At 34.8% G+C, this 26,708-nt stretch overlaps 4 protein-coding genes across 5 annotated transcripts; 3 read left to right on the top strand and 1 right to left on the bottom strand.

Annotated features, from left to right (window-relative positions):
• The first annotated feature begins 598 nt into the window (after positions 1 to 598).
• On the top strand, positions 599 to 3,665 carry LOC131011233 (short-chain dehydrogenase/reductase SDRA-like). The gene is made up of 6 exons (XM_057939018.1): positions 599 to 1,013; positions 1,154 to 1,270; positions 2,518 to 2,652; positions 2,741 to 2,866; positions 3,152 to 3,253; positions 3,328 to 3,665. The coding sequence occupies exons 1-6, from the start codon at positions 882 to 884 to the stop codon at positions 3,475 to 3,477; spliced, it is 762 nt and encodes a 253-aa protein (XP_057795001.1). The 5' UTR covers positions 599 to 881; the 3' UTR covers positions 3,478 to 3,665.
• Positions 3,666 to 9,804: 6,139 nt separating this feature from the next.
• On the bottom strand, positions 9,805 to 15,650 carry LOC131011232 (uncharacterized membrane protein At1g16860-like). 2 transcript variants are annotated; one of them, XM_057939017.1, is made up of 5 exons: positions 13,745 to 15,650; positions 12,541 to 12,696; positions 11,901 to 12,112; positions 11,114 to 11,300; positions 9,805 to 9,924 (listed from the first exon to the last, which is right to left on the bottom strand). In XM_057939017.1, exons 1-4 carry the CDS (start codon positions 14,471 to 14,473, stop codon positions 11,114 to 11,116), a joined length of 1,284 nt encoding a protein of 427 aa, XP_057795000.1. In that variant the 5' UTR covers positions 14,474 to 15,650; the 3' UTR covers positions 9,805 to 9,924. The 2 variants fall into 2 exon arrangements, with proteins under 2 accessions (XP_057795000.1, XP_057794999.1); XM_057939016.1 differs by lacking the exon at positions 9,805 to 9,924 and adding an exon at positions 10,783 to 10,844.
• A 5,225-nt stretch (positions 15,651 to 20,875) lies between these two features.
• LOC131011231 (la-related protein 1A-like) lies at positions 20,876 to 22,287 on the top strand. The gene is made up of 5 exons (XM_057939015.1): positions 20,876 to 21,338; positions 21,423 to 21,516; positions 21,624 to 21,695; positions 21,793 to 21,913; positions 22,094 to 22,287. The coding sequence occupies exons 1-4, from the start codon at positions 20,908 to 20,910 to the stop codon at positions 21,862 to 21,864; spliced, it is 669 nt and encodes a 222-aa protein (XP_057794998.1). The 5' UTR covers positions 20,876 to 20,907; the 3' UTR covers positions 21,865 to 21,913; positions 22,094 to 22,287.
• A 1,929-nt stretch (positions 22,288 to 24,216) lies between these two features.
• On the top strand, positions 24,217 to 25,729 carry LOC131011230 (senescence-specific cysteine protease SAG39-like). Its single transcript, XM_057939014.1, has 2 exons — positions 24,217 to 24,556; positions 25,149 to 25,729. Exons 1-2 carry the CDS (start codon positions 24,217 to 24,219, stop codon positions 25,727 to 25,729), a joined length of 921 nt encoding a protein of 306 aa, XP_057794997.1.
• The last annotated feature ends 979 nt before the right edge of the window (positions 25,730 to 26,708 follow it).

Below are 26,708 nucleotides of genomic sequence, written 5' to 3'. Positions count from 1 at the left end.
TAATTTTACAATCAAAGATAATGCACCCTTAGTCCCTTTAATAATCATGTTGAAAAGAAGTAGGCAAGTGAGGTGTGAGGGAGTCTATGATGCACGGATTCTTCAAAAATTAGCATGTACGGCGAATCGGATTCTTTTAGGGTGCGATTCTCTCGGGTTCTCGTCGGATTCACACCCGATTCGCCACGTGGCGTATCTTTTAAAACAATTTATAAAAATAAATCGGATTCGCAAATTCCATAGGCGAAATTCACGTATCTCGTGCACGAAAGGCCTATACAAGATTATTTGATAATTTTATTTTCAGTTATGACTTATATATGAACTAATAATATTTGAATTGTTATATTGTTAGTCAATTAACTTATATAATTGAAAATGCTTAACTTTTGGGTAAAATAAAATGTAAATTACATATAATTAATTTAAAAAAATTTAAATTGTATATATTTTATAAGCATTATATATTATAAAATTTTAATAATTAGATGTATCCTTGTTGAATCGCACCCTATAATTTTTAAAAACCCGTATCCCCGTACTCGTATCGTATCGCCCCCGCATCCGCACCCCGTACCTATGCAACATGGAGATAGAGGGAGTACTAGCTTTTTTTTTTTTTTTTTTTTTTCATCCTTACTTGAATTGGGTGCGGCCGAATCCAGCCGGTTTGATAAATTTAGCAAATATGCATAATCATGGACCCACCTTCTATCCAACGCCGTGAAACTCTAGAATAATTCGAGGGTATTTCAGGAGCATTTTCTCGGTTCTTACACAAGAAATGTCACAGTTTCTTGGCTTCATCCTAAATTTTCCTTTTTGTTGAATTGAAGTTTATCGTAGCGTTGACTCAGTTGATACATACATAATCTTTAGAAATGGAGAAAATCGGGAAAAGATTCCAAGGAAAAGTGGCCATAGTGACGGCTTCCACACAGGGGATCGGCTTCGGCATAGCTGAGCGGCTCGGCTTAGAAGGTGCCGCCGTCGTCATCTCCTCCCGCCGCCAAGTATGTTTTCTAACCTTTTGTTACTGAATTTCGAGATACTAGTTTGATTGGCTTCCGAATTTGGCTTTGGATTAAGGTTAGTTTAATCATTTCTATAGTTCGATTGTTTTGGTGATACAATTTTGTGTCCGGTTTCGCAGCCAAATGTTGATGAAGCAGTGGAAAAGCTTAAAAATCAAGGAATTGAAGTGATGGGTTTGGTGTGCCACGTTTCAAATGCACAGCATAGGAAAGATCTGATCAAGAACACAATCCAGGTAATTTTATCATTTTTATCGCGTTATCTAAGTGTTAGAAGTGTCTGGCTAAACTTATTTTAGAAAGCTTATTAGCTCCGACAGCAACTAATAAGAACTCATCATAAGATGTAGGAATGTGTAAAGAGGTTATAAAACTGAGTTCATAAGTCATAACTCAGAGAGTGAAAATTGTAAGTTATAGAGAGAAAATCATAATTAGAGGGAGGGAAATTGAGGATGGATGAAATTGGAAGGATATATATTAGAAATAAAAATTCATAATATAGATATTTTTGTAGATTAATTTTTTTATAAGATTATGAAAATTAAGGTGGATTGAGATACTTATTTTTTGGGGGAGCTTATGCGTTGTTTAGGAACTTATTTTCACGTGTTATACGTTGTTTATGTTATTATGCCAAATACTTCTCAAGAGCTTGTAAGCTCAGACAAACACCCTTTTAGTCTTGTAGTTTAGTTGCACACACTTGTGGTAGAGACTGCCAATATGTATAAGAGAGAGAGAGAGAGAGAGAGAGAGAGAGAGAGAGAGAGAGATTCTGTTTTGATACATATGAATAAGAACTGTATTGGGAAATGAGGGTGTGTTCGTTTCAAGCATAGCATATTAACTTTGAATCTTATTTCATAGGAAAATTGTTACAGTTTGTGATCAATTTGACTCTTTCGTTGTCTATTTAATGTTGTGAAAGATGAGGTTTTTATTTTCGTTTTTTGGTTGGATTTCTTCCTTAATTAGTTTGGTAGCAAATTCACTTACAAAAATGGTGATTTTCATCATACGCTGAAGTAATCTCTCTACTTCCAATTTCGTGCAATTTAAATACCAAGCTTTTCGATTCATGATTGTATATAGTTTACTTGATGGCCTCTAGAAAGGTGATCTTAGGTGTCTTGTGTTTCTATATATCTTTTTCTTTCGCATTTTGGATTTAAATATGAACCGAACTGTTAGAGATTGTTTGCAGCAATTGAGTATTCCAAGTGTGAGGTATTCTGTTTTCCGCTAGAGTTGGAATTTAATGCTTGGGGAGGAAAATTTTGAACCAATTTAAGCCGGGCAGGCTGTGTTCTTGTTTCTTTTTCTATTTTTCCAGTTCAATAAACCTCTCTTTTTTTTAAAGATTTTGAAATGCATGCTTAAAGTTAGTTCCACTTTAGGTGCTTGGAATTTGCATTTCTCCGATTTATATACCAGTGTCGTTGTCTATTTATTGGATCCAAATTTTTCTTGATTTATACAGAAATATGGAAAATTAGATGTAGTTGTGTGCAATGCTGCTGCAAACCCTTCTGTCGACGGCATCCTGGAAACTAAAGAATCAGTGCTTGACAAATTGTGGGAGATCAATGTTAAAACCTCGATTCTTCTGCTACAGGTACATCGATTTTATATGATGTATAACATTTACTGAAAGTAAACATATTTATTTTGGTTGCCAATCACTGCGTATTTCACTGTCACAGGAAGTAGCTCCTCACTTGAACAAAGGCTCTTCAATTGTATTCGTGTCTTCTATAGCTGGATTCCATCCGCCCAAAGGCTTGGCGATGTATGGGGTCACCAAAACAGCCCTACTTGGACTCACAAAGGTATTTATTTGCATACGATTGATGATGAAGAAAGAGAATTATTGGTTAAATTCTCCGCCTTAAGCAACCAAGTAAAAAAAGGATTGATCAAATTCTATTGAGTCTGATTCATAGTTATCATTCATCAAAGAATGACTTTAGTTATGCAATGATTGAACAATTGGGAGCAAATTACTAACGATACTTAGGCGACTTGATTCATACAAAGTATATATTGAATTTTGATTGAGATGTTCTTATACTTACATTCTTTACAAATTTCTTGGATTTCCTCCCCTTTCTTAGGCACTTGCAGCTGAGATGGCACCGGATACCCGTGTTAACTGCGTTGCTCCTGGTTTCGTTCCAACCCACTTTGCGTCATTTCTTACCACGGATGAGGAGATGGTATGTAAGAATGAAGTAATAAATATCCATTTTGTTATTGTTGAACGAGACGCTATCGTTGTTATGTTTTACAGAAGAGAAGCTTGGAGGAGAAGACGCTGCTGAATAGACTTGGAACTACACAAGATATGGCTGCTGCTGTGGCTTATTTGGCTTCCGACGATGCTGCTTATGTCACCGGAGAAACATTAATAGTGGCTGGGGGAATGCCTTCCAGACTCTAAGTGCATATTTGGTAGGCCTTATAAGTCTGGATAGATAAATAATTTGGGGTTATATGTGTTTGGTATCCCAAATTATTAATCAAGAGGGTCGAGATAAGATCAATGGTCTCTTTTATTTTGTTATTACTCTTTGAAAAACATTATTTCACTATTGAGATAAATTAATGTTTTTTTTTAATTGAGATAAATTAATCTTAACTATTTATTAACTATTCACTATTCCTTTGGTATTACTTATCTTATTTTTATTAATAAGTCCATTTTCATAGATGAAAAACACCCATTATTTTCTGTAAGGTTAATAGTCGGAAAATACACGAAATTTCACAAAATTTGCATTTTGCACATGACATTTAAAATTAGCTCCATAATACATGAAGTATTGATTTAATTACAATTTGCACATGTATTGACCATAACCTAAATCCTAAGTGACGTGGCTCTCGAAAATTGCAGACGTGGATGCACCGACGTTCAAGTAATACGATGTCGTTTTGTAATTATATTCTAACACTCAAAACGACATCGTTTACGACGTCGTTTTGAGTTAATATAATTATAAAAAAAGAGAGAGGTAGCGCCACCGCCTCTCTCGGAACTCTCTCTCTTTCTCGACTCTCCTTTGGAAATAGGACACAATGGATGAACCGCCCCGCCATTTCCCTCTTATTTCGGCCACCACCGCTCGTATCTCCGCCCCTTTTGGTCGAACAGTGGCTGACCAATTTGTGCATTAGGGCTTTCGTGAGATTTGGGATTGTAATAAGAAAATCTGCAAATCTGGCAAACCAAAATAGGGCAGTCGCTGCTGCCTGCAAAAACCCTAGATTTGTCCAGACTCGCCGTGCCGGATCTCAGAAAGAGTGCGGTGGATCGTACTCCAGTCGAAAATCAAAGACCAAAACTCCCCAATCGATTTCTTATCTCCATCGACTTGGACCTATTATGAGTCAAAATCAGAATCAGAAGCTCGATTCTAGCTTATAGTTACCACTTCTTCGGCGCCACCGAGGATGAGGCGTGGTGGGCTGGATTGTGAGCGACAGTGGCGGCGTCCTCGGGCACCGTTGTAGAAATTGATGGCGGATTCTTGTTGCTGGGGTTTCTCAAATGGAGGGCGGGGCGATGGCGGTGAAGGCACTTGATCTGTGTTTGGGGGCTGGCGCCGGATTCAGCGAGGAGGGAGAGGAGCTGGGGTTTGGTGACGGGGGCCTGGGGATGGAGGGAAGCTGGGGTTTCGCGACATCGTTTTGAATACGTGTCTTGCCATTGTGTAAAAAAAGCCACGTGTAATGCCATGTAATATTCAATGCTGTCCAAGTCATGGCCGGTCAAAATTAATTTTAATCGAAACTTTCGCCATGTGTAAATTGCAATTAAATCAAAAGGTGATGTATTGTGGAGTTATTTTTTAAAGTCATGTGCCAAATGTAAATTCGGTGATAGTTCGTGTATTTTTTGGTCATTAATACTTTTCTGTAGGCATCATTCTTAGTGCCAATAGTACTTTGTTTGCATTTCATTGGATTCGAACTATACAAGTGTGCGCTCGCGGTCAATATGATGCAAGAGTACTTTCACCTTGGGTTCTAAACAACTCAAATATTTTATTTATTTATTTATTTTTTGAAAAAAATGACACTTATGTTAAATCACGAAGCACAATATCTGTAAGCCAGACTGGAAATTAAAGTCCGTCTTCCAGATCATTACACCAGTAGACGCAGCATCAAGATTTGCTAAAGAATGAAAATAAGTTTATTTTCATCATAGTCGTATTCGAGTTTTGTATGCTTATTCAAAATATAAAATTATAATTTCAATACAAATCAATTTATTCAATTAGTGTTAAAATATAAATATAAACTAGCATTTGCACATGATCAATTTATTCAATTAGTGTTCAAATATTAATATAAAACTAGGGTTTGCACATGTACAATACATGAAAAACATTTTTATATATATAATTGATACTAACTTAACTATCATACTAATAAAAAATTGATATTATGAAAGAGTAAAAAAAAAAACTAAAATAAGTTAAAAGACAAAATAATGAAAATGTTAATAAACAATAATTGAAAAATAAATTTATTAAAAAAGATGAGAGAGGAGAATTTTTTTTTTGTTAAGTTTGAATTTTTAAATATATCCTGTAACTTTTCATTTTAAATCCAATATTTACATAAAATTTATCAAAATAAAGTTTTTGTCGTACTCTTTAATTTGATATGCTTGTCCGAATTTTACAACTTTAGAAAATAAATAAAATAAAAAAGAAGGAGATAAAGGAAAAGGAAATAAAAGAAAAATATATATAATTTACAAATAAACCTTCAATATTATTATAATGATAAAATTACCATTCAATTTTGAAATTGATTTCAAATTGAAAAGGGTTAATTGTCTCTAAATTCTTAAAGTATAGTCACTTTCCGTTTTTTTTCCCCAATCTTTGAAATTCCTATTAAAATTCACCAACTATCGATTTTTTGCAATTTTCGCATGATGGCAATTTCCGACCAGATCCGTACACACGTAGAATCAAAATTATGCGATGTGGACATGCCGGTACTTAATAAAACGACGTAGTTGCGTATTGTACCTAAACGACACCGTTTTGCACGTTCTTGTTCAAATAAAATTAGGGTTCTCGTTGAAATCCTCAATTAGACTCGTCGAGGGCTGAGAAGCGCTGCAGCGGTGGCGGGGGCCTAGGGTTTTGGGATTTGGCAAATTGGGGATTTTCCCCTTTTGTGTCAGAGAGAGTTTGGAGAGGGGGAAATGGCGGTGATGTCGTGGTTACCGCAGTTGTTGTCGTCGATGAGGGTCCGCCGAGAGAGAAGAAAGAAAACAGATTTAGGAAGGGGGGTGCGTGCGTGAAATCCATATAGGGTTATGTGGCATACACTGCACACATCGACGCCACGTTTTGTCACGTTTTAAGTGAATATCGCCACATAGGATAATTTCGATATCGAATTGGGCTGGAAATTGTCGTCATGGGAAAATTGGGAAAAATCGATAGTTTGTGGATTTTAATAGGAAGTTCAAAGATTAGGAGAAAAAATGGAAATTGACTATAATTTAAGAATTATAGAGGCAAATAACATGTTGGGAACTTAATGAAATATCCTAATCCTAGTTTTGATGATACCAAAATCAATAGGTTTCACTTGTAATAGACTAGAACTGTTCGAACTCAAGTGTTAGAGTTCTTTTCTAGTTTAGTTGCTGTTCCGAAGACTGAAGACTGAAACCGGAGGATTGAAGACTGAAGACTGAAGTTGACGACTGTTGACGAATTAAGGCAGAGTCAAATACTCATATTTGACTGACCAGTCCAAGAATCGGTTACGATTGATTACTTAATGCGAGCCACGTGGATTCAGCGGACTGATACTAAGTCAAGTATCAGTTAAACATTCTTCCTCGAACTGAAGCTAATACTAGCTTAAAGGAAGCCACGCACTCCAGAAGTACAACCGCATTAAATGCAGAGATTTTGGGGATCGTCCTTTCTCTCCAGAGCCTTCCTTTTTGGTGATTACCTTTTTCAGAGACGTCGTATCTCCTGCTCTCAAAGTAGCCGTTTTCTCACCAAACAAAGGAACATCGAAGATTGAAGCCTCAACCCAAGTTCAAATTACTCTCTAACGGAAGATTTCTTGAAGACCATTTCAGCCAACGGATCTATTCAAGAAGTCTCCTATAAATAGAGCTCAATGATCACTTCAATCTTCACCGATTCAACTACATAAGCTGAAACGCTGCCGAATTCGTCACTCAGCATTCAAAGTCATTCCAAAGTTTGAATCGAAGAAGAGAATTACAAAGCCAAAAATCAGTCACTGCTGATTACATACATTATCTTAGAACTTAGGCTAATATTATATATCCAAAGCCTAGGTATAACTGATTACAAAGAACTTGTTCTTTGTAATCTAGTTGGCAAGTTTTCGAACCTCTTTTCAACCGACCAGTGTTCTGACTCCAAGAGATCTTAGTCTTTGCGGAAAGGCATAGTTTTGTCTCAGTGAAGCTAAGAGTGAGAAATCCAACCCAGTGTGTTGGTACTGAAGATTGCATCTTCAGTTGTCTAGGTTTCTGTGCACCCGTAAGCACATGCCCAGTGAAGTTTTCAGTCTGATCAACTGACCGTGGATGTAGGAAGTATTTTCCGAACCATGTAAAAATCTCTGTTGTTTACAGCTTTCAGTATTTACCTTCTTACTTGTATTCAAACCTTCTCCAACTGAAAACTGATTAACTGCAAAGAGAAACTTAATCCTTGACAATTTGTTTAATCAAAACGGCTATTTCGAAAGAAAAGTTTTCCGTTGCCAGTAATATTTGTCGAATTGATAAATCTTCGGATAGTCAGTGAGATTCATATTACTCCTCTGTTTTACAAACTCGACTGAAGCCTAACGTGTATTAGTTAAAGTCCTTGACTTAACTGATAACTCCTTACTGAAGAGTATTCAGTATCAGTCGCCAACCTAAATCTTGCTAAACTCTTTTAACTGAAAAAGGTTGTGTCAATTTGTTTTCGTTTGAAAAATAGCCTATAGGTGTATTCCCCCCCCCCCCTCATACACCTATTCGAGACCCTCCGGACCTAACATAACCCAATTGAAAATTGTCTTCTCATTATAGATTATACTCATATTTAATACTCCATTCGTCCACGATAAGTGCGGTGTAGATAAGACAACACATATTTTTAAAAAATAATGAAAATTTTGTATAAAGTGGAGAAAGGGTTCCATCGAGTTGATTTGTTAGATAATAAATAAATGATTTGTGAGATGGGTTTTTTTGTAAATATTGTGTGTGAATGAGGTAAAATATAAGGATATATATTCTAAAATACAAAGACCACACCTATTGTAAACGGATGAAAATAATAAAACGACCACACTTATCGTGGACGGAGGGAGTATAATATTATAATTTGTTGAACTTATTTATTTAATGGTTGAAAATTTCTATATTTATTAAGTTTCAAATAGGTTATTAATGATAAGAATGGTACAACCATATTTTTATTCTTAATGTCAAATACAGAAAATGCACACTATTAAATAGGAATATATAAACAGTTGAACATAAACAAGCATAATATTGAACATAAATATATATAAAGTATATAAAAATTTTGAACTCAAATATATACTCCTTACGTCCTATTATGCTTGTCCCATTTTTTTTGGACACAATTATTAAGGAGATTATAATTAGTATAGTGAAAGTGTGTAAAGGTGTGGAGCCATATTGTTTGTAGTGTAAAATCATTATCAAATATAGAAACATGACAAGATTAATGAGACAAACCCAAAAAAGAAAACGAGACTAGATCAATGAAACAGAAGGAGTATAAAGTAATACTATTATTTTCTTACAACTTTCTCGAATTGATCTCTAAATAAAAAAATGTGTATTGGTAAAACACAAAATTATAACTACTATTTCCGTTCATTAAAGGTGTGTTCTCTTTGATTGTAAATTCATCATTAAGAAATGAGGGATAAACAAAAAAAATCTTTAAATTCCTCTTTTCTTTTCCCTCATTCCATACAAAATAGAATTTGACCTCTACTCATTCCTCATTTTCACTACAATGAGGGATAATTATTAAATTGAGATTTTATATAAAAAAGAAAAAAAAGTAACTAAAAGCCCTTGAAAGCACAAGACAGCATACTAAGGGCCTGAACCTCGAAAAAAGAGAGGTCGTCAATCAAAAAATCAACAAGAGATGTCTAGCAACGCCAAGAGTACCACATGACATTCTTAAATAAAAGAAAAAACGCAGCACGCCAAGTCTGTGATAAAGATCTCCAGTCGCAAAAATCACCTACCAATAAAGTACATCAGTTGTGGTGTGGGTGTCACGCAACTCAACTTTATCCGACCATCGTCTGTTGACGATATTACTCATAGCACGGAAATTATCATTGTTGTTGTGATCAACCATATAATCCCTCGCCTTATAACCCGCCTCCACCTCTTTCTTGAGGCGACATTTTATGCTATCTTCTGGCACAAGACCTGAAGCATGTTGCACGTGATCACGTCCCATACCCTATGGTGAACGACCCTGTCCGCGCTTCGGCGGCGCCTGCGAAGTTTAACTAAAAGTTGCATTCCCTGACTAACCTGTTCCTCCAGTCTGCTAATGTGATTAGCAATTTTCAGCTGATCCGTAGCAGAGGGTGGCGCTGAGTCTTTGCCTTTTGAGCCGTGATTAACCATGTTCATGATCCTCTGTACTTTGATGGCGTTCTCAAGGACCCTTGTATTGTTTGCAGTTGTTCATCCCCCATCCTTGTATGAGGCGTGATCGGATTATCGACTTGAGAGGCGGCAAGGGCGCCCTGCTCTTCTTGTTGTTCCCCATCAATCTGGGCCGTGGCAGCAGCTGGGTCAGGCTCAGAAACCCTATCATCAAGAAGACCAGCCTCTATCAAGAAAACCAGCCTTCGAATGAGGGATAATATTACCACTCATTTATAGCGAAAATGAGAAATGAATAAGGGTCACATTCTAGTTCATAGAAAATGAGGGAAAATAAATGAGAAATTTAATGAGTGGAATTTTTTTTATCCCTCATTTTTTCATGATAAATTTGCAACCAATGAGAACGCACCTTAAGAATATACAACATTAATTATCCAATTTGGCATCCACAAAGTTTCTTGGACATGATATTACTTTGTCTTTTTAACTACAACCACTCATTTATGCATGACTTCATACTCAATTCAACCATAATCACTCCATTCTACATGGTGGGACTATTTATCAACTAAAAACAAATCTACCAATACTTTTAAGAGTTTTCCTTTAGTTTTTTTCTTTTTTCTTTTTTCCTTTTTCTTTAATAAAATCTCATTTAATAATGGCAAGTAGTCGGAACACGTCAATTACCGATCACCGAATTATTTTTACGGGCCACAAACAAGAAAATATAGAACAATTAGTATTGTTTAATTTACCCTTAAGATAAAATATTTTTGAGAAAACGTTCAAACGATGGGCCAAAAAATAATATTTACTCAAATTCAAATATAAATACAAACATTCGAATAGTCTCATATAAATCAAATACAATGTTATTCATTTAGATTTTAATATTCGAATACAAATATGAACATTCGAGTAGTCTCACAGGAATTAAATACAATGTTATCCGTTTAGATTTAATTCGACTACATCCCTACTTTCACTTAATTTCATTCCGTGAATAAAATTTAGATATTACGGTATGCACTCTTGTCATATATTTGCACAAATGTCTCAGTTTAAGATAACATGCCTCATGGGTCATGCATGCATCATATTTGCATTTCTAAGGCAACCTGTATTATTTTATGTACAATGAGAGCGACGACAAATAACAAATAAACGAATAAAATTAGTGCAAACTCCAACCCGTATTACTTATGTACAATGAGAGCCAAAATAAATAAACGTATAAATGAAAAAAAATTAGTGCAAAGCTCTAAGAGGCCTAAATCTACCTAAGCCGCCGATGGCTTTTATAAACTCTTGTATAGGAATTGCGCCAAATTACTCATCTGCCTGAAAATTCATGAGTATACTCGTTGCTCGCTGAGAAGAAACGTACCTATACAGGAATGATGTCGTCGTTTTCGTTGTTTATCAAAATAAGGCCATCAATGTAAGTCGGGAAGAGGCAGCAACGCCAACGGAAGCCTGTTGAAACAGGTTCTGTTGGTGGAACAATCATGAACATGTTATTGTGACGTCGAACCACTCCCAAGACACTCACAGTATATCCTTCTCTGATATAGCTGCAACAAGGGAATGACGAACAAAAAGGTGTTAAGAAAGAAACCATGTTGAAATTTCGTAGCAATCATAGTCTACATATGCTCCCACCGTCAAGATTTTCGGCAATGATGTTGAAAAAGAGAACTGAAATTTCACATTTTATTAGGGTTAATCATAGTTTGTGTCCATGACTTTCAACATTTTTCAGAAAGTGTCCCCAATTTCCGTTTTCACTTCAAGAACCCTCTACTTTGGAGAAAATTTGATTTATGACCCCTTTTACGGAATCCGGCGACAGAATTATGAGTCATCTCGCCAGAATCTGATTATCACTATAAAATTACCGAAAAAACTAAAACCATAAGAATCCACTTATGAATCCGACGATGTGACTCATCATTCCATCACCAAATTCTTCAGGCGGAAAAATCAAACTTCTTCCAAAATTGAAGGTTTTTTCAGTGAAACCGTAAGTTAGATGACATTTTTTGGAACAAAGCTGAAAATTGGGATACAAACTGTGATTAACCCTTTTTATTATAAGCACAAATAGGGGATTGCCGCCAGAATAATGCAAATTAGTATACAATAATATGCTTCGGGCAATAGAAGTATCTTACCCTTCTTTAAGGTGGATTAAACGGTTGTCACTAGACAATCCTCGGCTAGAAAGCCATTGTTGAAAGTTTGGGGATACACCTTCTTTATCCTCCTTGGCGTTGACAACTACAGTTTGTTTGACAAACGGAGAAACTTTAGCACCGTAACCTGTTTTCACAATAGCTCTTTCACCAGACTTATTGTCCGATATATAGAAGTCCGCCACGTAGATCTGTTAACATAAGGAGACAAGTAATTACCACAACGGAGAAGTGATTCCTTTCAGTAACTCAAAATTTTTAAATGCCGTCAAAATATCACCCTATCAGAAGCAAGTTAAATGTTAAAACAGAGCAATACTGCATTCTAGCCATACAGTAGCATAAAGGGATGAAGCATTATCCAATTACAAAGCAGACAAATATCAATCAAACTGATTTTTTGCAAAGAGGCAGGGTTCTATGGGCATTCTTTTAGTATGCCTCCTAGATTATGTTCTTGTGGCAAACGTTTGTCGATTTGATATGTTACAGCTTCCTAAGTAAGTGCATTGGCAGTTCTATGAGGTTGTTGTGGTACAAATTCAGTTAACGAATTAGAGTAATATGTACCTGTACATTTTTCACTATATAACTCTCATCATATTCTATGAGAACTGACCTCTGAATCCCTGCATCCCCAAGAGAAGAGACGGTGCTTAGCATTTGCCTTTTCTCCACCACAACCTCTGTATTCGAGTAACTCAGAGGAAACATACACACATCTTGGCACCCTTTGGTACGAAGTTTCAAGAGGTAAACTGCCACAAGTAACAACCTGCGCGAAACAATGCAATGAGCAACATGAGAATGCAAGTAGACTACGCAGTACAAAAGAAGCACACACTTGCAAGGAGAAGAAGAGATCAGGTAAATTTCAAGTTAGAAACCTTCTTCACATTGTTTATTTATACCAATAAACAGTTTTAACTTCATAGGCCTTTCTTTTATCTATTTATCCTTGTTTCTGCTTTATTGAGCTTTCCTGAGGAGCACACATTCCCTTGTTGATTTAATTCATGGGAAAAAGGCCGAGAAAAACTTGAAAAACTTTGCAAGTCAAACACAGAGAACAGAGCTACAAAAGCAGCTCAAAACAAATAACAACTTTAATGAAAGACAGCTGAAGAAAGTGAGAAACAACTAAAATATAGCCGAGAGAAATGCATTCATCAATTACAATCTTAATAGAGAAACAGAATGGTAAAGCATAAGGAGTGTGAATCCAGGCTGCAGATATTTTCCACCATTTTCTAGCTTGCCACTATTGCAGCTTCATTTTAAAATCACACATAAACTTTAACTTATATAGGAGAGATGAACAAGTAGTAAAAGAAACATGGCCAATGCAGAAAATCAAATCGCTAAAGAAATCAATCTCACCTCCAGCATAAATGTTGATTAACAGAAAAGAAACTCAAGTTATCAGTTTTTTTCCTGCCATAATACATTGTCAAACAAGATTTAGTGAGCTATTTTTAAGCTCAGAACAATGCAGAATGTATTGTAAAAATATTCAATTGACATACAAGTAATTTATTGTACAGAATAACACTCATTAGGTAAGAAACTATTTTCTACATTATGAATAATTTCACTTCATGCATCCTTTGCAACTCCACAAATTTCAAATTAATCATTGTATACAAGACAATTTTTATACCAGTCCCCAATTGATTTCATGTACTTTATCAATTGTTTATTCGTTAATCAAAATCATAATGAAATAAGTAATCAATTAAAAATTATGCACGTGTTTAAACAAGTTGGCTTTGTTTAACCAAAAATCCAAGAAAAGTAGCAAGAGTCCAGAAACGTGAAATTACCCCTGTGACCTTGACGTACTGGCCATCAACAGCATTCCTCAGCTCCGTATCAGGATATTTCCTCAAGAACCCTAAAACCCCCTTGTTTTTGTACGTGAAATTCCACACCAGGATCCCCACGGCAGGGACTAGCGCCGCAACCGCCACCACCAGAATCACCGCCTTCTTCACGGCAGCGATGAGGAACGCCACCACCATCAGGGACATCACCGCCACGACCAAAGACACCCACATTGCCACCGGCGAAGTCCTAAACCCTAATTTGTCCTGCCCCCCCAAGCTCGTGACAGCGGAGGCGTAATTAGCCTTCTTAAACGAGGTCGGCGTAGGCGCCACGGCGGCGGCATCGAGCTGTCCCGACCGCCTGTTCGAGCCAGGTGTGTCCTGTTGATCGGAAGTGATGAGGCCGGTGGGCTGAATCGGGGTCACCGGCCCGGAGAAGGAGGAGGAGGAAGACAGCTTGCTCACGGGACCCGAATTCGGGAATTTCGGGCCGGATCTCGCGGCAGCGCCCGGCGGTCGAGGGGGGATTTGGGGCGGGGGGTTTTCCCCAGCGGAAATGTCGACACCGTACATTCTCCCGAGCTCACCGGATGTCTTGACGTCGCCGCCGGTGTAGATGACGGGGCGCGACGCCATCCGAGGCGGCCGTTCCTTGGGCCGGCGTTCGGGTCGACCCGACACCATGAGCCCGCTGCTTAGCTGGTGAGACCCGGTTCGGGTACCCATTTTCACTTTCTTCTTTTAAATTTTTTACTACGTATATTTTTTTCGTTGAGGAATGAACTGAAAATTTTTGTCTGCAGAGCTTTCTAGTGGGGGAGTGAGTGACAGAGACAGAGTGCAGTTGGGAAGAAAACTATTTCATTTTCTGTTTTTTACAACATTTTATCTATTAGTTTAACACCATTTTATCATCTATTTTTAATATTATGGAAAATCTGCAAAAATAGAACTAATTTGAGAAGAATCTATATCTATCTATATAATATATGAAATATGAGTTATCTTTCGAGTTAATAGATAGATATAGCCACTTTCATATAGTAAAATTAAGATTTGACCTATAAAATAAAAATATAAAAAATTAGTCAATTTTTATGTAAAAGTACAAAATTACCTCTTACTTTAAAATTAAAAAAAATGGCCAGTCACAAGTCACTCAATTCTCTCTCTCTCTATATCACACATCCAAATCGAAACACACACACGACTTAAATCTGTCGCACTCCCTCTCCTGAAGGTCCCGCCGCCGCCCGAAATTCCTGGCAAGGCAGCTCCTTCGGCGAAGTCACCGTCGACTGCCGCCGTTCCCCCTCTTTCTCATCTCCTCCGGCGACCACAGCTCCTGCTACAGCCGCCGCCCTCAACAACTCTCCCTATCTGCTCGAGCTCCGGCGCCTGAGCCCTAGCTCCCCCAAATCCAGTCGCCCTCACCCCTACCCTTATCTCTTTCCGTCCATGGCCGAACGGCAGCGGCAGGGCCGCCGCACCCTGGTCGCCCTGGTCTCCCTCTGCTCTCTCAACCTCCAGCACCAACAACGACTCTAGATCTGAAAATTCGTATACACAAACTAAAGAAATTGATAGTCTGGAGCTGCTTTGATGCTTCATCGCCTGCCGCAAGACGCTCACGGCGATGGACGTCGTTTATGCGCTCAAGGGGTGTTGTGCATATATGATGGCGGCGTGTCACGAATTTGCCTAATGTTATAACTGTGATGTCAAGGTAAGGGAGAAGAATGTTGAAAAAGCATTTCTGCTTCACACCAAATCTTTCTCTCTCTCTAATGCTACACAAATGATACGTATTGTATTGCTGGAGAGACGAATGACTAAGAATTGATGGAGAGATGAATTACTAAGTGAATGGTAAAGTATAGTTTTGATTCTGTCTCCTCAATCCAAATGCGAGAGAGAGAGAAAGAGTTTTGAAAAGAATTAATTGATTGAATGAGTAAAAAAATTATGAATAATTGATTAATAATGTTGACTCACAATTAGGTTTATGAATTCACATTTTAATGTTCTTAAATTCACAATTAGATCTATAAATTCACAATTTAATATTCTCGAATTCACACAATCGGATCTATGAATTCACAACTTAATGTTCTTGAATTCACAATCAGATCTATGAATTCACAACTTAATGTTTTTAAATTCACAACTAGATCTATGAATTCACAACTTAATATTCTTGAATTCACAACCAGCTCGATGAATTCACAACTTAATATTTTTGAATTCACAATCAGCTCGATGAATTCACAACTTAATATTCTTGAATTCACAACCAAAATAAATTATAGTTTTAGTTGTGAATTCAAACTTTAAAAACTCAAATTCACAACTACTTGAATTCACAACCAAAAAAATTCTGAGTGTGAATTAAATTCTAGTTGTGAATTCGACTGATTTTGAATTCACAACCAAAAAATTCTAGTTGTGAATTCGACTAGTTATAAATTCACAACCAATGTGAATTCACAACCAAAAAAATTTTGGTAGTGAATTCCACTGGTTGTGAAATGCATGATTTTTTAAAGGGTGGTGTTTAAAGGGTAAAATGGTAAGTGTGACCATTTTTTTATGTTTTTATTTTAGTGAACAATTTTTAAGTTTACTATTTCAAATTGGCTATTTTCAAAATCCACTCTTATTTTTCTCCAACTTTTCCCTCCATTTTTTTCTCTCGTCTTTTACTATTTTTCTCTCTATTTTTTTCTTTAATTTTTTTTTTCAAAACATCATCAAATTTAATTCATATTAATATATTACATCTTAAAGCTAAGTTCATGAAAAAATCTTTAATATGGGATAAAAAGATTTATAGAAAATGAATTTAAAATGAATAAATTATGAAAAAAATAAAATTATTCTCTTCATTAACATTTCACAACTTTTTATTTATATTTGTGTATGAAAATATTAATTTATTTATTATGACGCATAATACTCTATAATAATAATAATAATAATAATAATAATAATAATAATAATAATAATAATAATAATAATAATAATAATAATAATAATAATTAATAATAACGTGTAATGTCAATTTTCATTATCAAATAATTTAAATTTATTTTATAATTATAATTATCATTATATTTTTGGTGCGTCTACACCAAAGATATCCGGCTGTCAGCCGGTATGCCCACACTGCGCAGACAACAGTAAGCAAAATCGTCTCCCAAGGAATCGGTGAAAATTCTCCTAAAATCCAACCTGCAAAGAAACTCCAGAAACGAAATTAATGGGAAAAATTGGGAAAATACTAAATCTAAAAATAAATAAATAAAATCCAGAAGAATTGCAATGGTTCTAATCCTAAAGAATAAATATAAAACTCCAACAATTAATAAAAGATTCCAGCAATCAATTAAGTCCACCCTAGCTTAATTAATCTGATCATTGATGCAAATATAACTTTAATTCATGCAAGCAAACCAGTTATAACCACCGAAGACGCTTCTGACGTGATCTTATTTCTCCTTAATTATTCGGTAATCAGGAAGACGCTTCACTAATTACTACCCTAATCGACTGACAACCGTAAGAGACGCTCTATAGATTTAATGAGTCGACAACATTAATTTCTAGAGAAACCCGATTCAAAACCAATAAACTCTGACGCAGGATTATTGAATTAAGACTACTTTTCCCTTGACCCTGATGTGTCAATTTACCACTAATCAAACCTAAACCACGATTGCGTATGGCCGATTCAATTGGCTGTATAATTAATTCTAACGCACTAAATATTGCGCACTACCTAATGGATTAAAACAATTAATAACGATAAACACAGAGAATCACAGATACAAGCATAAAATAAAATATAAAAACAAATTAGATCTCACAGAATAATCTTGCTAGTGCTTCCCTAATCGTTGCCGGAATAAACGAATTAGCTAAAACTCATAAATAAAATAAATCAAGAAAAACGAATAAGAAATTGCGAAGAAAAGATGAACAATAAAGGGGTTATTGCCATAAAATTCATCAAGTTTGCAAATTTTCTGGTTTATATCATGACTTTTTATTTTTGCCAAAAAATACATGAATTTAGTATTGATTCTTAAATATCTCATACGTTGCTATTTCGCCCAAATCCAATCTTAGGTGGCAGCCGAAATTGCCAGCGTGTAATAAACGGCCAATGATAATTGGTTATATTAAGTTGGAAAATTTTTATTGGACATAAAATTAGGGTAAGCTACTCCTTTTCTTTGCTAAAGAAGCAGAACACGTAGAGAAGAAGGAGTTCTGCAAATGTTGGGCTTTGGCTTGCTACAAGATTTAGGAAGCATAAGTTGGGCAATCTTTAATTGGGCATAAAAGTAGGGTAAATATCTCACTTTCATCGTTAAAGAAGAAGAACGCTAAAGAGAGGTTGGGGCTTTGGCTCGCTACAACAACAACATTGATGGGTGATTATTTTCTCGTTCGTCATCGAGCACGAGGAATATAACAGAACCTACTCGATTTTTCTTTTACAACATTGTTGCGGTGATTGTTTTCTGTTGTTAGCCTCTCTTGTTCTTATTTTCAGTGATTGAGTTTGCTTATAATTTTGATTTTTCGCTCGTGCTTCAGTTGGGGGATGACAGGCTCCCCATCTCTCTTAAAGGTAGAGATTTGAACTTTCATAAATCAACCAAGCAAATAAGGCGACAAGCTCCAGCAAGTTTTTTTGAATTTGGCTCCAGCAAGTTTTCGTCCTTTTGTGTTTTGATTAGGGCTTTTGTTTAGTTATTATCTTTTGTTTGTTTATTTTAATCGATGACCACATATAAATTGAAAAGGTGCTTTGTTTTGTTTAAGAATTTTCAATTTTTTACTCAATTAATTAAATCTCATATAAATTAAATGTCACGTCTGTGCCACATAAGCCACGTAAATGACACATAAGTTTTGATTTCGCCGGAGTTATTCATCGCGGGATATTTAAGAATCAATACTAAATTCATGTATTTTTTGGCAAAAATAAAAAGTCATGATATAAACCAGAAAATTTTCAAACTTGATGAATTTTATGGCAATAACCCCAACAATAAAAACTGGAATTGTTGAAGATGTCCGTCCAGCCTCTGTTCCTCTAAAAAATTGTGTCGGCTGATATATGGTATTAATATATATACTAAGGAAATAATAATAAAACCTATTCTAATAAGGAAAAGTGGCGCAAAGGCCCTCTAAATAAAACCAAAGTCAACCCATTAAATAATGGGGCCCACAAAAGAAAATCAAAGTAACAGCCCACGAATATTTTCTCGCCACTTAAGCAAATATAAGCCAATTCAGACGTTCAGATGGTATGGGCACGCTGCTCAGTATATGCGCACAACTTTTTCTTTATGAAATAATTATTTTCAAATTCTTTTTAAAATTGAGACTTTTCTCCAAAACCTATTAAAAAACATATAAAAGATTCATTAGTTCCGCAATTTTTTTTTTTTTGATCAGTAAAGTAAAATTTTTATTGAAAATAAAGGGTCAAGGCATCAGGAATGCCAATCAAAACAATAAAACAAGTTTAAAATCTTTGGAACACCAAGAAGTAAAAGGAATTCCTAACTCCACGATTTTGTAGGCCTCGTTCCAGCTCCAAAGTCTCCCCTTAATCTGTAAGACAAGTCTATCAATATCCCAAGCCTTGTCCTGAAAACGACTACCATTCCTGCTTTCCCAGAGCAACCACACTGTTCCCACCCACAAAGCTTTAAGCAGTCTTCATTAGTTCCGCAATTAACTACAAAAGATAATAATAAGCAGGAACTATGCATTAAAATCAACAAAAAACATTCAAAATATGTGTATAAAATACGCCCAATCAATTTTATACAAAGTTGAAAATATACGTTTCAAATTCAAGATTTTATTGAGTAATTGATATGATTATTTTATTTTATTATTAAAATATATTTTAATTTTATTTAATATTTTTTATTATTTTAAATATGTCATTTAATTTCGATATGTTCGTCGTGCGATGAACTTCTAGTAATAGCTATTAAGTATTGGATAAAAACTATTTTATAGATATAAAGTTGCAATATTTATATTAAATAAATATCAATTTTTAATTTTTACATCTAAATATTTTATACTACTATTAAGTATTGGATAAAATATACAAAGTGAAATGATGAATATAACTTTCTAGTATTGAATCAAAATACATTTCAAAAACTTTTGGAAAAAAATATTTTATTATACTAATTTTCATAAATGAAGTAATGAAGTTGAAAATCAGATAACAATTTTTTTTCTTCATATAATCAAGCGAACACATTATTTTCGGGCAGCCTTATAGGGTTTCAGGTTAATTCAGGCCGACCCTATCGGGTTTTGGACTATAATTTTTATCGGGATAAAAATTTTCAATCCTAATTCTCTCGGATCAACAGGTTACTCGAACCAACCCACGAATATCGGATAAAAATTTTCAATCCTAATTATATTAGGATGAGTGAATCCTTGTTAATTATGTTTTTATTATATTAAAGCATAATAAATTAAAATTAAAAAATATAATTGAAAATTATAACAAATTAAGAGTGGTACGTACGCGAGGATTCCATCTGCTTGTATTCTCCATTTTCGTCATCTAAACAAAAACTGATTTTCTAATGTTCAACAATTTAGAGCCCTAAATCATAAACACCATGGCAAAGGACAATTTACACAAAAATGCATTTCAATTTTCAATTCAAAATAAAAAATTTCAAGCCTAATTAAAAATACAGGGCTTAATTATCGAAGGGGGAGGCTGCAACCGGGGTCAGGGACGGGCCGGAGGCGGAGGCTGGTGGTGGCGACTGGAGGGACGACTGGTGGCGCGCGGCAGACAACTGTGCGATCTATGATTTTTTTTTTTTTTGGAATAAACAAATTAATCTATGTTTGGATGTACTAATTAGATTGGCAGTAGAAGTCCATCCCCTATAAGGAGTGGTGTTGCGTCATACTATCAAATCGAAATCTGATAACTATACTACGATTGGCATTAGAAGTCGATCCCCTATAAGGAATAGGACACTACCAATCCTATATATATATATACAGTTATATGCCATATTCAATTCATCCTCTCTTCTGCTCTTCATACATACACAAATACGTATTCTGATTACTTTGGTTAACCCGTTGCCATGCCTACTCATCAATCCACGGCTTCAAGATCAAACCCTAATGATCGACGTCGATTGCCGCCGCCACCACCTCCACCGTCACCGCCGGTTTGCTTCCCTTATTCGATGCTACCTTATAACCACCCATACGCGTCTGCGCCGCCAATGGGATTCATGCTGCCGCCGCCTTCGTTTGTTCCTCCACCACCACCACTAACAAAACCGCCTTGGAACAACTCTTGCATCTATACTCAAACATTGCATCCGCCTTATTGGTTTCCTCATCCAACACCAACACCAACACCGCCTTTACCTTTACCATATTGCATTAATTATACTACTCCACCGTTGCATCCACCTTCGAATTCTTTGCCTCCTCCGTCACTATCACCAATATCCCAAGAAGAAGATTTGCGCCACAAGATTCTTAAACAAATTGAATATTATTTCTGGTTTGATTTAATTCATTTGTGTTCATATATATTTGTTTTTCTTTTAATTAAGATACTAATTAAAAATAACTTTTGGTGTTGTAGTGATGATAATCTAGCCACAGATGTTCATCTGAAAGACCAAATGGATATCGACAACGGATGGGTTCCGATTGAATTGATTGCCCGTTTTAACCGAGTAAGTCTCGTGCATATTGCTCATGCTTTTCAGTTTTTGTAAATTTATATTTATATTTATATAATGAGTAATAATATTTAATAAACATGCAAACTTTGACTTGACAGATAAAAGAGATGACAGATGATATTAAGTTGATTCTGGACAGCTTGAAAGATTCGGATATAGTTGAAGTCGAGGTTTGATCTTTTTTCAGTATTCTTTGCGAGTGCTATGATATGAAATTTAATTGTGATCGAGAGTTGCATGTGATTCAAATATATATGTATTTTGTAGGGAGACAAACTAAGGCGACGTACTACTTGGAAGAAATGGATAGCTTATCGTCAAGCAGCTTCAAGGAATTAATTGATGTTGCGACCGTCAACCAAAGACCAAGCAAGTTAAGCCAATTAAAGTAAGTAAGGGTTTGTTTATTTTGGTGAAAAAAAAGAGAAAATATATTTTTCATCATTTTCATATGTTTATTATGTTGAAAAATTTTCTTCGGGTATGATAGAATATTTTATCGGACAGCTCCTTTAATTTTTAGTTGCATGTTATTGAAATATATATATATGTTTGATTAATTTTGTAGGGTGACATGCTACTAGCTTGGAAAATGGATGCCAAGGACGGAGCGAATTACAAGTAACACAAAAAGAATGTCTTAAGACGAGAAAGGCCACATTCATCATTCAATCTCTTATTTACAAACTCTCTGATTAATTAGTTTACTGAGTCGTGCCTACTAATAAATCACCTGCTGCAAATGTTGATCCCACGCAAGGAATTAATTAATGTTGTTCCCAGCCAAGGAATGTCAAGCAATTAGTAATATTTTCTCATTGAACTTTATCAGAAAGATTTTAATACATATTGTGCTTTAGATATTTCTTTCTCTTTTTAATAATATCTTAATTCAGTATGTAATAAGAATGAAATCTGATACCTTAACGCTTGTTTTATCATCATCTTCTTTTTATTAAAATTAATTAATAATGATACCTTATTTCAAGTATTCAACAATACTAGAAACATTATACTCAATAATTTTTTACTTTCAGATTGTCTACAATACCTCAATACTGCATGTCTCGCAATCGAGCTCAGGGGTTGACCAAATTAACCAAATTAAGTCTTCTCATAACCATTGCTACCAAATTAATTATTAAAAAAAATGCAATGAGTCAATTTTAAGATAATTTATACTTGTTTGATAGCCCTAAATAAAGCAAAATAGATAAATAATCATGTTTTATTTAAGTGTTTGATAGCAATATTGATTAACAAGAAGACTCGCATTAAGCGAGAGGCCCGCTCTTATATCACTGTTCTATTGAGAAATTTAATATCTCAAGAAGACTCGCATTAATCGAGAGGCCTGCTTTTATATCACTGTTCCATTGAGAAATTTAATATCTATTTTCCCTGGTATTATTTATCGAGGTATTATTTATTGAGGTATTATTTATCTAAGTTTTATTTATCGGCCTTTATCTCAATTTATATATCAAACACTTAATGACAAAATCAGTAATAGTTTTGTAGAAAAATAATAGTAATTCAAAGAAAACGTTTGTTAATTAGAAAACATGAAATATAACTAAGGATAATCCAAATAATTCAAATTTTTGTCTTCATTTGGATAAGAATTTAATTATTCAGTATTGATCAGCTTGGCAGCTGCAAATATAACTATCGATAATCTTATCTTATGTACAAATCATCCACAATTTTGAAGCTAACATATAATTACCAAATCATATATACTAATAGTGCCAAAAGTGCTAACGGAAATTCAAAATAAAATCAAATAAAATTTTGGCACTTATGGCACTAATAGTGCCATGACACGCGACCCGCGTGCCTGATCCTACTCGATCCGCACCTCATTAAGGGTAAAAACGTTCGAAATCATTAAAAATGACCAATTTTTATGTTTTTTCAATAAGTGGGCATAAATTGTGTTTTATGCTTCATTTTGGCTACTTTAATATTTTACTCTCTCTCTCTCTCTCTCTATATATATATATATATATATATATATATGTATATATATTAGATAATATAATCTTTATTTGACATTTTATTTCAAATTTTGATATACTCAGGGTATACAATGAATTTAATTTAAAATATATATATTTAAGATATTGCAGTCAATCGGTCACAAGACTCACAACTGCTCCTCACATCCATCAATTTTGTATTACACCTTATTGAAAATTACGATATAACTTAAATTCGGCATTTTACAATAAATTCCGATATGTAATATCGAGTTTTCAAGTATATTTTCCTAGCCCTCTTAATTTGGGCATGTCCGATCTTATTAAATAGGTAGCTAGTGCATGTTCGAAATTAATTCAAGATACTACACCATGCAAATTAATTAATGAAAATGTAGCTAGCTTTCATTATATTTAAATGCCATGATCGTCTCATGCATGCTAACTCGTAAAGCGATTGTTTGTTCTACAATTAATTTAAAAAACAATAAAACTGACTCACAAATCTAAGATCACTCTATATATACACACATCATTTTGATCCGCAACCTCAAATCATCAAATTAAAGCACATTGATCAACAAAATCCACCAAGAAAAATAATCTAATCATGTCTCCCAATAAAAATTGTTATTCTGCATTTCTGTTGTGTATTTTTGCAACATCATGTTATCATGTAGCATTATCATTGCCTTCTGGTGAAGAAATCATGTTTGTTAAACACAAGCAATGGATGGCTCAACATGGACGCTACTACAAGAATGAGGAAGAGAAGGTGAAACGGTTTAAGATATTTAAAGAGAATGTGCAACACATAGAAAGCTTCAACAGAGAAGGGAGCCACACATACAAGCTTAGGATCAACAAATTTGCAGATCTAACTAATGAAGAGTTCTTGGCTAAGTATGGAGGAAATTTGAAGCCATCTTTCTCGATGATTCCATCAAATCAATCATCTTTTGAATATGGGAATGTGAAAGATGTACCACCCAGTCTTGACTGGAGAGATCACAATGCTGTCACGCCTGTACAAAATCAAGGACAATGTGGTTAGTTATCTTTCACTACCTCCATAATTAATTTCCTATAGAAACATATACATTATTGTGACAACTTTTTGCATTCAACTTATAAAGTAATTGCACTGAACTCTACTCTTAGTACATTATGACTTACTTATAGGTTTAATGCAATTACTTTATAGGTTCAGTGCAATATAAGAAGTTTTTATTTGAACCACACTCTATATGACCCATTCTCTATACAGGGATCCATGCATGCGATTCGGTAGTATAAAGTACCCAATCTTGATTATTGATAGTGAAAATTTGGACAATCCAGTTAATGTTGATCCCGCTTTTTTCCTTTCATTTTTTTAAACCTGAGAGGGCATTTCATAAAAATGTATACCCCATTTTTTCTACTTTATGCATATTTTTCCCTCTTTTCCCATATCATTAATTGTTCTCTATTTACTTTAAGCATATTTGTGTTTTCAAAATTATCTATGTTTATGTTGAACATTATGCATATTTGTATCGTTAACAACACGTAGGATGCTGTTAATTTGACTATATAAATATATTTGCAATTAGATATATATTTGTAGCATAATCCTAATTACCATGCAAGTATATGCAGGATGTTGCTGGGCATTTACAGCCGTTGCTGCCATTGAAGGGATAGAAGCCATCCGATCAGGTGAGCTGACTCCATTGTCAGAGCAACATATATTAGACTGCAACTACGGTCACGAAGGCTGCCAAGGAGGAAGAATGGATCATGCTTTCGACTTCGTGGCGAAAAACGGGGGCCTTGCCTCCGACACTGATTATCCCTACACTGGAACTCAAGGAGCATGCGCCATTAACAAACCATCATCTCTTTCCTCAAGGATCACTGGTTTTGTCTTTGTTCCGAACAACGACGAGGCAGCACTGCTTGCGGCGGTAGCTAACCAACCAGTCTCAGTTGCAATAGACCCAAAACTCTTCCAATTTTATCACAGTGGAGTTTTAACAGGTGAGTGTGGAACCAATCTCACTCATGCCGTTACAGTAGTGGGCTACGGTGAAAGTGAAGATGGAGTGAAGTTTTGGTTGGTGAAGAACTCGTGGGGGGCGGAGTGGGGAGATAATGGATATGTAAAAGTGCAGAGGAATGTGGATGCCAAAGAGGGCATGTGTGGTATTGCAATGTTTCCTTCTTATCCCACTGCATGATCTATATATTCTACTCTACTAGTGTATTGTTGTTAATTAGGGTATCCATATTTATTGTGGCCTTTTTTATATATCTCGAAAAGAGAAGAAGCATATGAAAACAATTATTTAGTAAGGATCGAGTGTTTCAATAGAAAATTTAATGTGGCACAATTTTGTCGCGCGCTCGCTTTTGCTTTTACTGATATTATTTGAATTGATCAGTCATGTGCATGGATACAACAATACTTATATTGCATGAACGCCCTACTATACTTTCTACAAAAAAGTAATAAAAAAAAAGAGAAGAAAAAGACCCACACAAATATACCATTAATTAGTATGACTAGTACACGTCCGCCCGTGCGATACTGATACATGGCAAATATTGAAATTAAACGATATAGTATTTAAATAAAGGGTAAATATCACTTGAAACCTCAAACTTTTTTTCCCCTATCAATTATATCTTGAATTATCAAAAATATTTTTTAAACCTCAAGTTTGTATCAATTGTTCAAGTCGTCTTTTTTTTTTTTTTTTTTTTTTGGCTCCAAAAATTTGACATGGGTTGCTAGATGCCACGATGTATTTAGAATTTTTTTTAACCAACATTATATAAAATGATGTCATTATATGCCTTACTAATTGATACAAAATTGATAGTTCAAGGTTTAAAAAAAGATTTTCAATAGTTTAGGATATATTTGATAGTGTGAAAATAGTTTGGGGTTCAAAATGATATTTACCCTTAAATAAATAAATATAAATATTAAAAAAAAATATAAGCAAATGTAGAATATGTTTTAAAAATAAAATAAAATAATCCTCATCAATTACTCAATCTGGATTTGAAAACGTAAATTTTCAACTTTGTACAAAGTGAAATGATAATTATAGCTATTAACAACTGAAAATTATTTGATAATGAGAATTATTATTATTATTATTGTTATTATTATTATTATTATAAATAAATATTTTCATACACAAACGTAAA

This window comes from Salvia miltiorrhiza, chromosome 2, assembly GCF_028751815.1.
Source record: "Salvia miltiorrhiza cultivar Shanhuang (shh) chromosome 2, IMPLAD_Smil_shh, whole genome shotgun sequence".
Taxonomy (NCBI): Eukaryota; Viridiplantae; Streptophyta; class Magnoliopsida; order Lamiales; family Lamiaceae; genus Salvia; species Salvia miltiorrhiza.
The sequence above is the reverse complement of the archived record's forward strand: the minus strand, read 5'-3'. Positions and strand labels throughout refer to the sequence as shown.

Excerpts from the sequence above, each read along its gene's own strand:
- LOC131011231 (XM_057939015.1), top strand. The coding sequence starts at position 20,908 with ATGCCTACTCATCAATCCACGGCTTCAAGATCAAACCCTAATGATCGA. Across the intron at positions 21,339-21,422 it reads CAAATTGAATATTATTTCTG|TGATGATAATCTAGCCACAG; the intron begins GTTTGATTTAAT and ends TTGGTGTTGTAG. Across the intron at positions 21,517-21,623 it reads TGATTGCCCGTTTTAACCGA|ATAAAAGAGATGACAGATGA; the intron begins GTAAGTCTCGTG and ends TTGACTTGACAG.
- LOC131011232 (XM_057939017.1), bottom strand. The coding sequence starts at position 14,473 with ATGGGTACCCGAACCGGGTCTCACCAGCTAAGCAGCGGGCTCATGGTG. Across the intron at positions 12,697-13,744 it reads AGTACGTCAAGGTCACAGGG|GTTGTTACTTGTGGCAGTTT; the intron begins GTAATTTCACGT and ends TGTTTCGCGCAG. Across the intron at positions 12,113-12,540 it reads GGGGATGCAGGGATTCAGAG|ATCTACGTGGCGGACTTCTA; the intron begins GTCAGTTCTCAT and ends TTATGTTAACAG.
- LOC131011230 (XM_057939014.1), top strand. The coding sequence starts at position 24,217 with ATGTTTGTTAAACACAAGCAATGGATGGCTCAACATGGACGCTACTAC. Across the intron at positions 24,557-25,148 it reads ACAAAATCAAGGACAATGTG|GATGTTGCTGGGCATTTACA; the intron begins GTTAGTTATCTT and ends AAGTATATGCAG.
- LOC131011233 (XM_057939018.1), top strand. The coding sequence starts at position 882 with ATGGAGAAAATCGGGAAAAGATTCCAAGGAAAAGTGGCCATAGTGACG. Across the intron at positions 1,271-2,517 it reads TGATCAAGAACACAATCCAG|AAATATGGAAAATTAGATGT; the intron begins GTAATTTTATCA and ends TGATTTATACAG. Across the intron at positions 2,867-3,151 it reads CCCTACTTGGACTCACAAAG|GCACTTGCAGCTGAGATGGC; the intron begins GTATTTATTTGC and ends CCCCTTTCTTAG.